Below are 15,967 nucleotides of genomic sequence, written 5' to 3' on the forward strand. Positions count from 1 at the left end.
GCAATTTCTTATCCATGCTTTGTCTGTACAGCGTTTATCTTTTGTTTGTTATATCCTATAATAGCGCAATTGTTTATTTTATTATTATTTGTTTTTGTTTTTTACCTTGTACTGCTTTATTGGTTATGTAAGTATAGATGCAGGGTTGGCTGGACCTTTAGAAAAAAAAGTGAATGAGCATGAACTTACTTGTTTTGGGTAGACAGCCGTGCTTTGATAGCATTAGTGTTTTTGTGTGTTGACAGCTTATTTTATATATTAGTGACAGATACTGCTCCGCTATTTCTTTGTGTACAGCAGCTTAACATATTGTTTTGTCAAGCCATTAGTTTGTTTAGAGCTTTGTTCACGTGCTTATTCGATTGTTCGCTTATACATCAGTTATCTGTCATAATGCACAAACGGTTTTCTCGGTCCAGAAGTTGTTTTCTTCTGTTGTTTGACTTTTATCTATGTAGACGACGTACAAAGTAATCTGGGTTCCTCGGGAAACGGCGGGAGGTGGGGTTGATAATTTGAAAACCATAATTGTTGCAGAAGGTTGAAAAAGGCTCACGTTGACTGCATGCAGAAGACACCCAGTATAAAAGCCAGCATTTTTTTTAATCACAATCATGTTCCTTATTTTGGGAAACAAATCACTCCGTCGAGACTGTGCGTTTGACATTGTATTGCTAAAAGCTGCCTGTAGTTAGAAAATGTTGTCATTGTATGCAATGTTATTGGTCTTTGCCTGCAGTATTAATGAGACTCGTGTAGAAGACGCTGTATTTGACAGATCGTGTGTTTGTTTAAATTATTATAATTATTGTTGTTCTATCGCAGTCACGACAGCTGCATTATAACACTATCAGTTTTACCTTTACGTTTATCTGCCTTCAAGTATTTCATACCGTTGCTAGCCTTTCATGTTGTGATTGGAGTAGCTTGCAAAACTGTCTATTTTAGCGTTGGTATACTGTTACAACTGTGATGTTGTTGGTAGTATTTGGTATAATAAATATTCACGATAATTATATAACAGAATTGCCGAGAGTACATTTGATAATATCTGGAAATGCTGTCGCATTTTGTTTTGGCGCTGCTTAAAAACGCCAGGTTCAATTGAAGTTCGTGCTACTGGCAAGATAAATCTAATTGCATCATACTCAGTCAATTCAGTTTGGAAAATGTATCACTGAATCATATATTTCGGCCGTGATAAGTAACAAATAAGATTATGCACTATTTTTTCTAGTGGAAAAAAGGTTATGTGTACATCTTTAGTTCAGCAATGCAACATGCAGACTTACCATATGAAATACATGTGTATAAGATGCAAAAGAATGTACAGTATTTGCTTATCACGTAAGTTTGCAATTATACCCCGAAGTACATAGTTCTGTGCTGTAATCAAGCTTTAATATTTACTCTGAAAAGCAGATGCAGGATTTTTTAAATATCAAGCTTCTTGAAGCTTTATAGGAGATTGTATGCAACGCTGCTGTGGAAAACAAAGTAAATGGCCTCATTTAGTAAATGAAGTGAAATTAAAAGTTGCGCTTGTAAAACAAAACTCGTATAATGCCTGATGCTTTTCTGCATTCACCGCTTGCAAAACACAGAAGGATGACTGGAGCGTGACTGTAAGTACATCTGTAACTCATGCGTAACAAATTACAACAGGCGCATGAAAATCGATGCTTTAATGAATAGGGTATGCTGTTAGAAACTGTAATAGTTAAAACAGAAAGCCTACGAAAAATGGAAACAATCTTGTCGTCTTTGTTAGCGATTATGATTTTTCGAACACTTCACATGTCCATACGAGCAGCTGATTTACGTTGAAATGATATTTTTTTTATAACCCGGAACAATTTTCTTACAATTCTTACCTTACACGTAATTGTTACAGGCAGCTATTTTTATCTGAAACTCTAGTTGTTTTTTCTTGTTTGTGTACTTTGGGTTCCTGTTGTGTTTGTGAAAATCCAACACTTTTCTGTATTAACTGCAGAGCTGATAAACAATAATGTCAAATGTAGTAATTTTTTTGTTTGTTATTGCGTCCAAAAGTAGTTATCAAAGGTGTAAACTTGACATCAATGTCACTGCGTACCATACCCCCCGCGGGTTAGGGGGAGTCCCATATTGGTTGGGACGAGAAAGAATTTACCCGATGCTCCCCAGCATGTCGTAAGAGGCGACTAACGGATTCTGTTTCTCCTTTTACCCCTGTTAAGTGTTTCTTGTATAGAATATAGTCAATTTTTGTAAAGATTTTAGTCAAGCAGTATGTAAGAAATGTTAAGTCCTTTGTACTGGAAACTTGCATTCTCCCAGTAAGGAGCAAATTTTTGATTAGTGCTTTTGTGAACAAGAAACAATTGACAAGTGGCTCTATCCCATCTTCCCCCTTCCCCCGTCGTGATATAGCCTTCGTGGTTGAAAACGACGTAAAACACCAAATAAAGAAAGAAAGAAACTGCGTACCATTTCATTGAACAACTAAGTGAAAGCTACAACGCTTTTACTCGTTTACAACAACATGTGGACTAGCACACATGCAGTGGGGTAAAACAAAAAAATCGTCCAATCAGTTTTGAACGCATGCTTCCACTGAAGAATCTTTTTTGTTTTTCTAAAATGTTCCCATTGTTTTGCAGGAAATGTCAGAGAGTGCAGTCCCCACCCCTTTTCCCGAGACCAAGGATCACCGAAGCAGCCGTTTAACCGTCGCTCGATCAAGCGTGGAAAGTCTGTCCAGGAAAAGCCGGAAACTGTCCGTCACCAAGGAAGCCCTGGTCTCGAGATGATAACCATCCAATCAGAAATAAGTTCATATTGAGCACCGTTGAATGGAAAAAGCATCCAACGTTTCACAAAGTGCCGGTCTGCAATGATGAATTCATCATCAAGTCAGAGCGTTGTTTTTTTGGTCTTGTTTTTGAGTCACTTGAGAAAAAGTGACTCTATGTAATCGGTCAGTGTTAGTCTGTCCGGCCGGCCGTCCGGCCAGCCGTCCGTCCGGCCGGCCGTCCGGCCGGCCGGCCGTCCGTAGACACCACCTTAACGTTGGACTTTTCTCGGAAACTATCAAAGCGATCCGGCTCATATTTTGTTTAGTCGTGACCTCCAATGACCTCTACACTTTAACGATGGTTTCGTTGACCTTTGACCTTTTTCAAGGTCACAGGTCAGCGTCAAAGGAAAAATTAGACATTTTATATCTTTGACAAAGTTCATCGGATGTGATTGAAACTTTGTAGGATTATTCTTTACATCAAAGTATTTACATCTGTAGCCTTTTACGAACGTTATCAGAAAAACAAGGGAGATAACTAGCCTTTTCTGTTCGGCAACACACAACTTAACGTTGGGCTTTTCTCGGAAACTATAAAAGTGACCGGGCTCAAATTTTATGTGAACGTGACTCCCAGTGACCTCTACACTTTGACGCCTGCTTTGGTGACCTTTGACCTTTTTCAAGGTCACAGGTATGTCTTGAAGGAAAAAAATTTAAATATCATATCTCTGAAACTATTCATCGGATTTGATTCAAACTTTATAGGATTATTCTTTACATCAAATTATTTACATCTGTATTGTGTTGTGAATAGCAATTTCTTCCTGTCCATCTGATGCCTCATATAATATTCAGAACTGCGAAAGTGACTCGATCGAGCGTTTGCTCTTCTTGTTAAAGTATTACTTCGACAGACAATTGAGTTACCTATCCAGGGCAAGTTGTGTTGACGTTGCACGAAGTTTGTGTGAAACACTGATAGAATCTTCAAACAGAAAATGGTGTTAATCTGAGTCATTATATTTTTTCGTAGACGGCCTTGTCACTTTTGTCATCATTCATATTGACTGTTGGACAACTAACATGTTCAGGGTAAAACAAAGATGGTTTTGCATCCTAGTTCAATAAAAAAAATTTGGCGGATTATAATCCATAATGGTTCCCTTTGTCGTCGGGTCGAAGATCTCGAAACGGACCCATCGATATGTGACAGTCAATGCAATATCCTCCTCATAGGTATGGATAAATAACCGGTCACTTTTAGACAACGAAAAGCGTAATTTTTGAAGAAAAAAAATGTATACATGATATGAAATGTCTCGATGTGTGGGGCAAATTATTGGAGCTTGTTATTTTGACACGAGGCAAAAATGGAAGGATTCGAATTTTCCTAGACAGTTATACTTTTCCTAATCTTCGTTTTCGAGAACACCAATAGGTGTTTATGTTAAAAAGAAAGGAAAAGAGGTTTCGGTATGGAATAGTAAAGCTCCAGTTGATGGGAAAATCTTGGTTTTTATGATTGGAGCTAATGGTAAAATCTTGGAGCACACTGCTTCCTTTGCATAAACTACATTGTTGTAGACTAGAGGCTTAAGAAAATGTTAGGCTTGCTTCAGTTCCTTGCTCGGTTTCTCACAAAAGGTCTAATTTATATGCAAAATGGAGTACTTTACTCTGAAATTTTCAAGGTCGAAAAGGGGGGTGTGTATGCGGCCACCCACGAGTAATCTCCATGAGTGTGTGTGTGTGTGTGTGTGTGTGTGTGTGTGTGTGTGTGTGTGTGTGTGTGTGTGTGTGTGTGTGTGTGTGTGTGTGAGATTTCATTTACTGGACGGTATTGTAAGCTTATCGTTTCGTTCCTTTGAATACCGTTTGTATGATGAAAATGGTCACAACGCTGCTTCTTCCTCGCCCAACAGCATTATTTAACTAACTATTTATTTACATTTTTATGTTCAATGTACATAGAAAAATGTGTCTGATTGTGTAAGATAAGTGTTATTCTTCCCTGTTATAAATGTACAATTTCAAAAAAGGAAAGAATATGGCAGATAGTTTGATACATAGAGGCCCTATATGACCGTCTGTTATTTTTTTTAATGCAAAACACTGTCACTCATTCACCTTACCGGTCATTACATGTTTGATCATGCGTTTGTAAGACCATTTCCACAAATACGGGAAAAAAGAACCGGAATTTTCATGTCGGATATCATTTTGTATAATAGTGTTTGTTATTTTATCGAGTTTCCTGTTCAAACTTTGTACATAGCTACATCTTCGATCAATTAATTGCATGTTTGAATTGTTGCACTTTCTTTTAGCAGCATTAACCACAAGATGCCGAAAGATATACTGCTGATTTACACTTGATTGATTTATGAGTATTGGAACCAGTTCATCCTCTTATTAACCTTCACAGCATTTTGAATAAGCTTACCTGTGATAAAATGGAATTATGTATTGAAGTTTTGGTTTCCATTGTGGCTGATGCAAACTTGGGTTTGTTTCTGTGTTGATGTGTAAAATAAGTATACATCAAAAGCTTTCTGTGATAAAAATGACTGTTTCCTTTCTGGATTATTTGCTTCTGTATTCATTTGTGTGCGACAGAAATAGAGAAAGGGTGTGTGTGTGTGTGTGATATTTGTCACTCGGTCTCTTCTCAGTGCTGCTTTGTTTTGCTATTCCCCTTTCTTTTGCTATTTTCTTCTACGCAAACTCACAAATACACACACACACACACACTATTCAATCGTATTATTTTGTTTGCATAAACCAAAAAAAGACCCTTCCCAGGGCAACAACACGACCCTTTTTAACCAAGCCAGTATAAAACATGTACTATGCAAAACAGTTGTCGTTTTTGCATCACATCAGTACTTAGAACACAAGTATAAACAGAACAAATTAATGTCAGCCCAGATGTAAAAGTCGCTCAACCGTACGTGAGCAAAGTGGGCACTCTCCAGTGACTTTGTCGTAAAACTACTACAGTATTGAATAAATCATTTGCTCACCGTTGCGAATGATGTGTAAACAATCCACTTCAGTAAAAGCGGCTCGTAGTAATTAATAATTAAAGCAAAACAAACACTGATCTGTTTGTATTTTACGATTTTGTGATAAGAATGTTCTCTACTTCCTTGTTTGTCTGCCAATTCGTCAGCCTGTCTCGCTCTATACGCATGGCAACCCCCCCATCCCCAAGCAAGAAAAAAAGTCAACAAAACATGTCCCATGGGCTGACTATGTAGAAAAAGTTGCACACTGGGAGACTCCCTATAAATTCATTACAAACGTGCTTCTTTAAACAAACTATCAGTAATCTGTTCAAAATTTCAAGAAGACTCAAGACTCCAAGATATGACTGTCCTTATAAAAACAAGTGTCAGGCGGTTTAAAACACAAATAATAATACCCGACGCTCATACAGAGACAGTAAAGAAACATAGCATAAAACAAACCAACGATAAACACACTATCCCAGTGTCATGACTCCAGCCTCCCGGACACAAAAAGTTGATTTTCACGATCCAGGTGAAGTTTCCCTTACACGTGTCCAATTCTCTTGGGCATCGTAACGAATTCTCGTAACGACGTTTGTCTCGGTCACAGCGTAACGGTTCTTTCCTGGTACGCCCAAACTGGGTCACGTTAACCGAGACTGAATCAATGAACGTACCCAAAGGACCATGTTAAACCCCCGTATGTGAACAGAAATTGATGTGAATTGTTTATTGAATATTTGAAAGATGATCACTGGAAGCTGTCACGTAACCTAATTAACAATGTCCAACCAGAGAATGTGATAGACTTGTTTTGTTTTCACTTTTTTCTCTAAAAAAAACACACAAAAACAAGCGCCTGGTACCATTTTCACGAATTAAAACGAGTAATAGTTGTAAGGAAGAAAACTTTTCTTTTTTTTAAAGTGCCATATAAAGGGGAGCGTGACATGACATACACGCATACAGGGCACAGCCGGGTAGAGGAAGAAAACCTGTCACTGTATTTGATCGTATGAAATAATTTAAAACTCGTTGCATGAACGACATCAGCTTCACTTTTTACCTATAGATAGTTGACTAAAGGATCTTTAGTTGTTCGTTTACCTCGAGGACAGACGAGAGCTTCAAGGAAAGATTTTGAAGAAAAAATCATCATAAAAATCATTAAAAGATTAAATAAATTAAATTCAATCAAAAACAAAAACATCTCACGGAAAAAAGCCAAGTATGATGACTACTGTGGTTTTGTTCTTGATTTACACGCTGATTCACGTTGGCGTAAGTCATCATGTACGATCGTCACACGTCATTGGAGATCCCGGTCTTAGTGACGTCATATTCACTGATGATGTCTTGTTTGACGTCAACGTCAGATCGCCATTGGAATGCGCTAAAAAATGTTCGAACACAGAAGCGTGTGCATCGCTGACGTATCACAAAGCATCAATGACGTCGTGTCGTGTTCACAAAAATGTTGTGACGTCGTGTCGGGGTCACAAGAATGTGATGACGTCAAACAGTTCCAGCGTTCCTGCGATCGGCACAAAAGCTTTCGTCATCAGAGAGGCGCCAGCAGGTAATATATAACAGAGAATAGTCAGTTAACTTCGTTGTTGTTGTTGTTGTTGTTGTTGTTGTTGTTGTTGTTGTTGTTGTTGTTGTTGTTGTTTTTAGATGATGTCATTACTTAATCAAAAATCCCCTTATGAGTTTTAGCAGGAATCCGTTTTGAGTGCTTTTCGTGTATTTATACAAATTAGATTAGATTAGAACATAGGCCCATGCAGTTTTGTTCTAGGGCGACACAAACAACGTCCATGTCCTGCATAAACACGTTTAAATAAGTCACACTAAAACAGTTAAAACAACAGTTGTACTGCTTCCGTTGCCAATCCGTAAAACTTCATCCATGTCTTCTCTTAAACTCCTACGGTTCTTTAACTTTGCTAAGTCTACAGTTTTGATTTTCCCACATAATGTTAGACATATTATCTACCACTGCTACCATTCTATTCGTTTCATCAGGCTATAAGATGGATTTGGCATCTGGTCTTTGCTGGAAAGTGTATGACGTCATTGCGGATTACGTCACAGCACGCAACACTTGCGTAGCAGTGGGCGCGTCCCTTGTGACGTTGGACACTGAGACAAAGCTTCGGCCGTTCTATACCGATCTTCTCAAAGACACGCCAGGTAAGCAGCGACATTCCCTTTGAAGAAGCGTACGCATTGTTGTTGTTTTGCTCGATTGTGTATACTAAATGTATATAGTAACCACAGAGGTATCTATATCAAGCCGTCGCGATATAACCTTCGTGGTTGAAAACGACGTTAAACACCAAATAAAGAAAGATCTATATCAAGCGACTTATGGTGTGTGTGTTTTCGAATGACATGGTCCTCATTTTAAACATGTTCTGTATTATATCTATATTCATTCGCATCGTGGTATTTGGATTTCAGATGTTGTTTACGTTGACTGTCAAGATTCTGAAGACAGGCATGCACTTTATAATTTCAGTGATGGAATGATGAAAACAGGTTCGCCTTGAATAGTTTGCACTTTCTTAGTTGAGAAGGGGAACATGAGTTGGGGGCTGTCGTCTTTCTTAGTTGAGAAGGGGAACATGAGTTGGGGGCTGTCGTCTTTCTTAGTTGAGAAGGGGAACATGAGTTGGGGGCTGTCGTCTTTCTTAGTTGAGAAGGGGAACATGAGTTGGGGGCTGTCGTCTTTCTTAGTTGAGAAGGGGAACATGAGTTGGGGGCTGTCGTCTTTCTTAGTTGAGAAGGGGAACATGAGTTGGGGGCTGTCGTCTTTCTTAGTTGAGAAGGGGAACATGAGTTGGGGGCTGTCGTCTTTCTTAGTTGAGAAGGGAAACATGAGTTGGGGGCTGTCGTGTTTCTTAGTTGAGAAGGGGAACATGAGTTGGGGGCTGTCGTCTTTCTTAGTTGAGAAGGGGAACATGAGTTGGGGGCTGTCGTCTTTCTTAGTTGAGAAGGGAAACATGAGTTGGGGGCTGTCGTCTTTCTTAGTTGAGAAGGGGAACATGAGTTGGGGGCTGTCGTCTTTCAGTCTTGCAATTTATTGAATAACGTTTACCAGCTTGATTGCAACTTTCTGTCTTTCTCATATCAATCTTTACTACAGCTACATGTTTGATACTTCGCTTTCAGTAGCAGAGTACTACGTTGGAGCCACACGCCCCGTGGACCAGTGGAACACGTCTTGGACTGGTGGCACCGACTACTTCGCGTGGACTCGAACCGGAGAGAGCCTGCAGCCCGTCAGCCACCACTTCGCCCCGAGTTTCCCCAAGTTCAGATCCGACTTCAACTGTGTGGCTCTTCTCTTCATCCACAAATGGACAATGCTTGGAGCGTTTGGTGTTCTCAAGGATGGGGACTGCCAGACTGGACGGAGATTCGTGTGTGAGAAAGCTTGTAAGCACTAGGATGGCCTCGGCGCCTCTTTGGGTTCGCTTGAAGATACCTGGCCTGAGGTGCACGAAGCAAAACTCGGTGCCACCTAACTGGGTGGGAACAAGCCTCGGGGTCTGATTGGTGAGAAATCACATCAAATCTAAATTTCAACCAAAACAAAAAAGATTAAAAAAAATTAAAAAAATTACAAAATGTCAACCAATCCAATCTTGTAGCTGTGTACGACTCAATCGGGTGGCACTCAGTTTCGCTACATGCACCTCAGCTCTGGTTCCTTCCTGTGTGAATGGTCTCGTCAAGCACCAAGCGGCGGTCCGGGCTTTTACGTGCAATAAGAATGTCTTCAACTTGGAGGCACTAGTGCCAAACATCTATAGCTTAAAGGCTGACATTGTCCTATTTAATTACTTCCAGGGCTTTTTCCATCGTTGCGGGGATGTATAAATTAAGCTTCCTGCAAAGTTTCAGCTTTGAAGTCCTTACCAATTACGTGAAATAATTAATTCTTTATTGCTATGTTCTCCAGGACTTGGGCTATTTTTAGACTGTCAACACAGACAGTACAGCGTCGCCAATCCCCGCGTGAAGGAAATCGCTCACCTTCCACGTGCAAAACGTAGTGATATTGACACGCCAGATTAGCGCGGTAGCGTATTGTGCTAAGCAGGAAAGCGCGCTTTTCTGTATTCTTGTTAACTTCGCAATTTCCGGGAAACATCCACTTTGAGTGAACTTTGAGACTGTTTTGTTTACATTCGACTACTATCAAAACCACTTTGCAATACTGAAATAATTTTTTCTGTGTTCGAAAGCTACAGCTAATCGTTATCATATCCCCTTAGGTACAGTTTTATAACATTATTGGCACATGTAAATAATAGGAATGAATTAATGAACGCTACGAAAAGGGCAGCCTTTAACTGTTTACTGTGCAGAAGGGAAGCCATGGCTAAACTAATGTTGTAACTGATTCCTATGTCAAATTTTGTAAAATCAGTTTAGCCAGGCTGTTAATTTTTCGAACGTGGCCAAGTGGATGGATGGTCCAATCCCATGTTTGAAAAAAACACCTGGGCAGCTTTGTGTTGGTTTACCTAAAGGAAATATTTGTTAGGGCGAGGAAGAATCGAGAGAATCTTTGTTTTGTGTCAGTTTCTATGTTTTTGTTTTACGCCGGATGATGCTCTAGCTGTCACTGACCTTTCGACAAGAGAAAACAAAACTATGGAGATGACTGTCAAGCCTGATTTGTCGCTTGTTGTCGGAATATAAAACATTTCGAAAGGTAACGTTCATGAAACTGAGTGACTTGCTGTATTCAGACATTATTCTCCTAAAGACGAGAATAAAATATCCAACAACTGGTCAGTTTATCACGGCAACAAGTCAACCAAAGGTATGATGAAATAGCTGTAACTGGCAGGCGTACTCAAAAGCGGCAGAACTGACCAAATCAGTGACGACTTTTCTTCCGGTATCTTCACTCAAAACCGGTAAGATAACGAATATTACCGGCTACCGTGAACACTGACTGTGTGCCCGACAGTCTACATGAGATCGGAACAAGTGAACCGCCGAAACTGCCTAGGGCGAGCCATGAGGTACTGAACAACTAGAAGAAATACCTGAGGCTACAAACGAAAGGGCCATATGATGGCATATTTTGGGGGATGTACTGGCTTGAAAAACACAATAAAAAAAATAAAAGAAACTGGTTCTGTGAGTTCAAATGTAATGCGTTTGGTCATGATATCTGCCCCCCCCCCCCCCCCGCGCCCCCTCTCTCTCTCTCTCTCTCTCTCTCTCTCTCTCTCTCTCTCTCTCTCTCTCTCTCTCTCTCTCTCTCTCTCTCTCTTTCATTATCTGTCTGTCTGTCTGTCTGTCTGTCTGTTTCCCTTCAAATGTACATGATTCCATTTTGCTCCTGATTTATTTTTTCATTACTCAGAACAAAGAGAACGGTGAGTTAAATGGACATTGTTGTTGTTGTTGTTGTTGTTGTTGTTGTTGTTGTTGTTGTTGTTGTTGTTGTTGTTGTCGCGAGCCGAGACTTCAGTGCCAAACACTGGAAACAAAACGATAATAATTAATACTTCTTCTTCTTCTACTTTAATGGGCTGAAACTCCAACGTGTTTTTGCACGACTAGGTTTTTAAGTGGATGACCGTTTTTACCCCGCCATTTAGATAGCCGTATTCCAATTTCGGAGGAAGACTGATACATACATACATTTTTGCACATCGCACTGCCTCACACGCATTCATAATTTTTCATTCTACGAGGGTCAGTCGGTCACATTTGCCATGAACACTTCTATGACTGCGTTCAGTGTGTCATACGAAAAGTTACTTGCTCAGAACAAGAAGAAAAAGTCTTGACGTATAAATATAACTTCTTTAGCTAATCAGGAATTCTCTTTCTGACAAGTAAATAGGGTGTGTTACCCCCATAAAGCTTTCCCTGCAAAGCTTGAGTGTGTTTGCAAATCATTAAGAATTCTATGCATGTTACGCAACAGTGACTTCTCCTCGATATGCTTGGGTGCTCTTTGAATGAGTTGATATACACGCCTTTCCAATCACCGCCTTTCATGTCGAATGAATATAAATGAGAATGTGAGTTCTGTCAAAGAAAGCAAAACTGTCCAAAACAAAGATAAAAAGAAACAAGTCGCGTAAGGCGAAATTTCTACATTTAGTCAAGCTGTGGAATTAATTAACAGAATGAAACTGAACGCACTGCATTTTTCACAATGACCGTAGTCCGCCGCTTGTGCAAAAGGCAGTGAAATTGACGAGCCTGTTTAGCGCGGTAGTGGTTTCGCTGTGCTGCATAGCCCGCTTTTCTGTACCTCTCTTCGTTTTAACTTTCTGAGCGTGTTTTTAATCCAAACACATCATATCTATATCTTTTTGGAATCAGGAACCGACAAGGAATAAGATGAAATTGTTTTTAAATCGATTTCGGAAATTTTATTTTAATCATAATTTTTATATTTTTAATTTTCAGAGCTTGTTTTTAATCCAAATATAACATATTTATATGTTTTTGGAATCAGAAAATGATGAAGAATAAGATGAACGTAATTTTGGATCGCTTTATAAAAAAATAATTTTAATTACAATTTTCAGATTTTTAATGACCACAGTCATTAATTAATTTTTAAGCCTCCAAGCTGAAATGCAATCTATTTTTATTCAAAAATGAGGGTGTGACAATGCCGCCTCAACTTTTACAAAAAGCCGGATATGACGTCATCAAAGACATTTATCAAAAAAATGAAAAAAATGTCTGGGGATATCATACCCAGGAACTCTCATGGAAAATGTCATAAAGATCGGTCCAGTAGTTTGCTCTACACACACATGCACACACACACACACATACACCACGACCCTCGTCTCGATTCCCCCTCTATGTTAAAACATTTAGTCAAAACTTGACTAAATGTAAACAACAACTTCCCTCTAAAGCAGACTGTTACTTCTGTGAGAGATTAGACAACAAACGATTAATAATAATAAACCAACATCAGCTACAACAACCGACCCAAAACAGATTGTTAGTTATGTCAGAAAAGTACACAATTATAAGAAATAAACACCTTTTTCGCTTATTCAACTAAAAAAGCAGGAACATTTGAATCAAGTAAACTGCTAGTGTTAACATGGTAATAGCGTAAAGTATACCCTTATTAGCACAACGTAAATCTTTGAAATTGTAAAAAGGATTTCTGATTTCCTGTTTAGAGTAACACGTTTTTAATGAATTGATAGGAAGTTTACCTGTCTCCTATCGTGCCATTTTTTTCGACATAGTTTTGCGACATGTATGTTTTGTGGACTGATTTCTTGAGGGTGGGGGTGTAATGCGCGCGATAATATTGAGAAAGACAGGCTGGCGAAGTAACAGCCTGAATGGCGGGGTAAAAACGGTCATACACGTAAAAATCCACTCGTGCTTAAAACATGAGTGAACGTGGGAGTCTAAGCCCATGAACGAAGAAGAAGAAGAAGAAGTAACAGAGAAACAAGGAAGCACAGAACAATCAGGAATTCGTTAAAAAAAAATTAAAAAATAAACACTGATCTGTGTTTGTTTTGTTTTTTCTCCAATTATTAATGACTATGAGCCGCTTTTAGTGAAGTGGATTGTTTACACATCATTTGCAACGGATATGCCGTCAACAAATAAATGCATCGACAAATAATAAAAGAACCGTGTGAGGATATTATCTGGAACAACTCATATACATGTGCAATTTCATAAAGATTTGCCTAAGAGTATTATGGGAACTGCTCTACACACACACACACACACATCACATACATACGTACGCTCTCACCTCGTCTCGATGTCCAATCTCAATGCATTAATTTTATTGATTGAGTCACGAATTAAATAAATGTTTGTTTGTTTTTCAATTTTAAAAAGAGAAGATAATGATAATAAAAATACCTGTATAAAAAAGAAAACAATCGCGTAAAGCAAAATTATTACATTAGTCAACATGTGGAACCTACCGAATGGAACTGAATGTAATGCATGTTTGTTTCACCACGACTAGTAGGCCGAGAAAGCGCTGGCTGGATGGCTAGACGAAGACCAAGACGGGTCACGATTGTGTCCGCAAAGCATGGGAACGTAGTACCTAACTATATTATCTATATATTTTTGGATTCAGAATTTAACAAGGAATACAATGGAGTCGTTTTTAATCTGTTTGTGAAAATTCGATTTTAATGACAACTTAAATGAGCAAACAAAATTGTGTATTTTGAAGATTCCAAGCTCAAATGCAATCCCATAGTCCGGACTGAGTCGAAGATTGCTTGACCAAAATGTCATTAATTTTTTAATTTGGTTGAAAAATGAGGGCGTAACAGCGGGGCCGCCTCAACTTTCATTAAGAGTCGGATATGACGTCAACAAAGACATTTATTGAAAGAAGTGGAAAAGACTTCTGGTGATATCATATGGAACAACTTGTGTGTAAAGTTTTATGACCACCTGTCCAGTAGTTTGTATGGGAATCGCTCTACACACACACACACACACACCACAACCCTCGTCTCGATTCCCGGTCTATGTTAAAACATTTGGTCAAAACTTGACTAAATTTAAAGCCAGCCATGCAGGAGTCATGCGGGAGTTTTCATTTTAACTGATCAGCGAAGCTAAAGAGTCTGACGGAGATTTCTTTTCACGCCCACTGAAACGAAATGAAAACTCAAAATTATGCATCAACCATACAAACCGCCGAACTAATTTCAGGAATGCATTTTTGATAACTGTTTCTTTGGACCCTTTATTTTGGCGAGCATAATCTTGTTTGGAACGGAGTGGTAGCTAGTGCACACTTGGGACGTTAGCTTTGTTCACTTGCGATGCTACCCGCAAACGCATCAGTAGTTAATTGTTCACTGAAGCTTCGACCGTTTCACCGGCTAATTAAAGCTGCTGTCCTACATTTTCTCTTTAGTTGTCATGTTTAGTAAAGTGATCACATGTTTATGTGTGAGAGTGGGTGTGACTGGGTTTGGGAAGCGGGGCTGGTAGGGATGGGTGGGGGTGGGACTTGTGTGTGTGTGTGTGTGTGTGTGTGTGTGTGTGTGTGTGTGTGTATGCGTGCTTCGCCCCCTTGTACCTGAACGTTTTTACATTTAGTCAAGTTATGACTAAATGTTTTAACATCGAGGGGGGAATCGAGACGAGGGTCGTGGTGTATGTGCGTGTGTCTGTGTGTGTGTGTGTGTGTGTGTGTGTGTGTGTGTGTGTGTGTGTGTGTGTGTGTGTGTGTGTGTGTAGAGCGATTCAGACTAAACTACTGGACCGACCTTTATGAAATTTGACATGAGAGTTCCTGGGTATGAAATCCCCGAATGTTTTTTTCATTTTTTTGATAAATGTCTTTGATGACGTCATATCCGGCTTTTCGTGAAAGTTGAGGCGGCACTGTCACGCCCTCATTTTTCAACCAAATTGGTTGAAATTTTGGTCAAGTAATCTTCGACGAAGTCCGGACTTCGGTATTGCATTTCAGCTTGGTGGCTTAAAAATTAATTAATGACTTTGGTCATTAAAAATCTGAAAATTGTAAAAAAAAATAAAAATTTATAAAACGATCCAAATTTACGTTCATCTTATTCTCCATCATTTGCTGATTCCAAAAACATATAAATATGTTATATTCGGATTAAAAACAAGCTCTGAAAATTAAATATATAAAAATTATTATCAAAATTAAATTGTCGAAATCAATTTAAAAACACTTTCATCTTATACCTTGTCGGTTCCTGATTCCAAAAACATATAGATATGATATGTTTGAATTAAAAACACGCTCAGAAAGTTAAAACAAAGAGAGGTACAGAAAAGCGTGCTATCCTTCTTAGCGCAACTACTACCCCGCTCTTCTTGTCAATTTCACTGCCTTTGCCGTGAGCGGTGGAGTGACGATGCTACGAGTATACGGTCTTGCTGCGTTGCGTTGCGTTCAGTTTCATTCTGTGAGTTCGACAGCTACTTGACTAAATGTTGTATTTTCGCCTTTCGCGACTTGTTTTATGTTTCTGGAGGGAAAGGAAGCCTCTCCTTGAACGAAAAAGGTAAATTCGACAGCAAGCAAGGGTGAGAGGTGCGATTTCTCCTCGGATTTCATGATGATCCAGATGCAACCCCCCCCTCCCTCCCTCCCCCACACAAAAAAATGCGTTTGGGAGGTACA

The 15,967-nt window shown here is 39.2% G+C and overlaps 1 protein-coding gene across 7 annotated transcripts in view; it reads left to right on the forward strand.

The window, feature by feature from the left end:
- Nucleotides 1-5,368, forward strand: part of LOC138952372 (regulator of G-protein signaling 22-like) — an 86,675-nt gene extending 81,307 nt beyond the window's left edge. For 6 of the 7 annotated variants that reach the window (XM_070324027.1, XM_070324033.1, XM_070324034.1 and 3 more), the window contains one exon: nucleotides 2,646-5,368. In XM_070324027.1, coding sequence (XP_070180128.1) covers nucleotides 2,646-2,795 — 150 coding nt within the window. In that variant the 3' untranslated portion in view covers nucleotides 2,796-5,368. The remainder of the gene's footprint in view (nucleotides 1-2,645) is intronic. The other variant, XM_070324031.1, reaches the window with a different exon arrangement.
- Nucleotides 5,369-15,967: the final 10,599 nt, after the last annotated feature.

The sequence above is a fragment of the Littorina saxatilis genome, linkage group LG17, assembly GCF_037325665.1.
Source record: "Littorina saxatilis isolate snail1 linkage group LG17, US_GU_Lsax_2.0, whole genome shotgun sequence".
Taxonomy (NCBI): Eukaryota; Metazoa; Mollusca; class Gastropoda; order Littorinimorpha; family Littorinidae; genus Littorina; species Littorina saxatilis.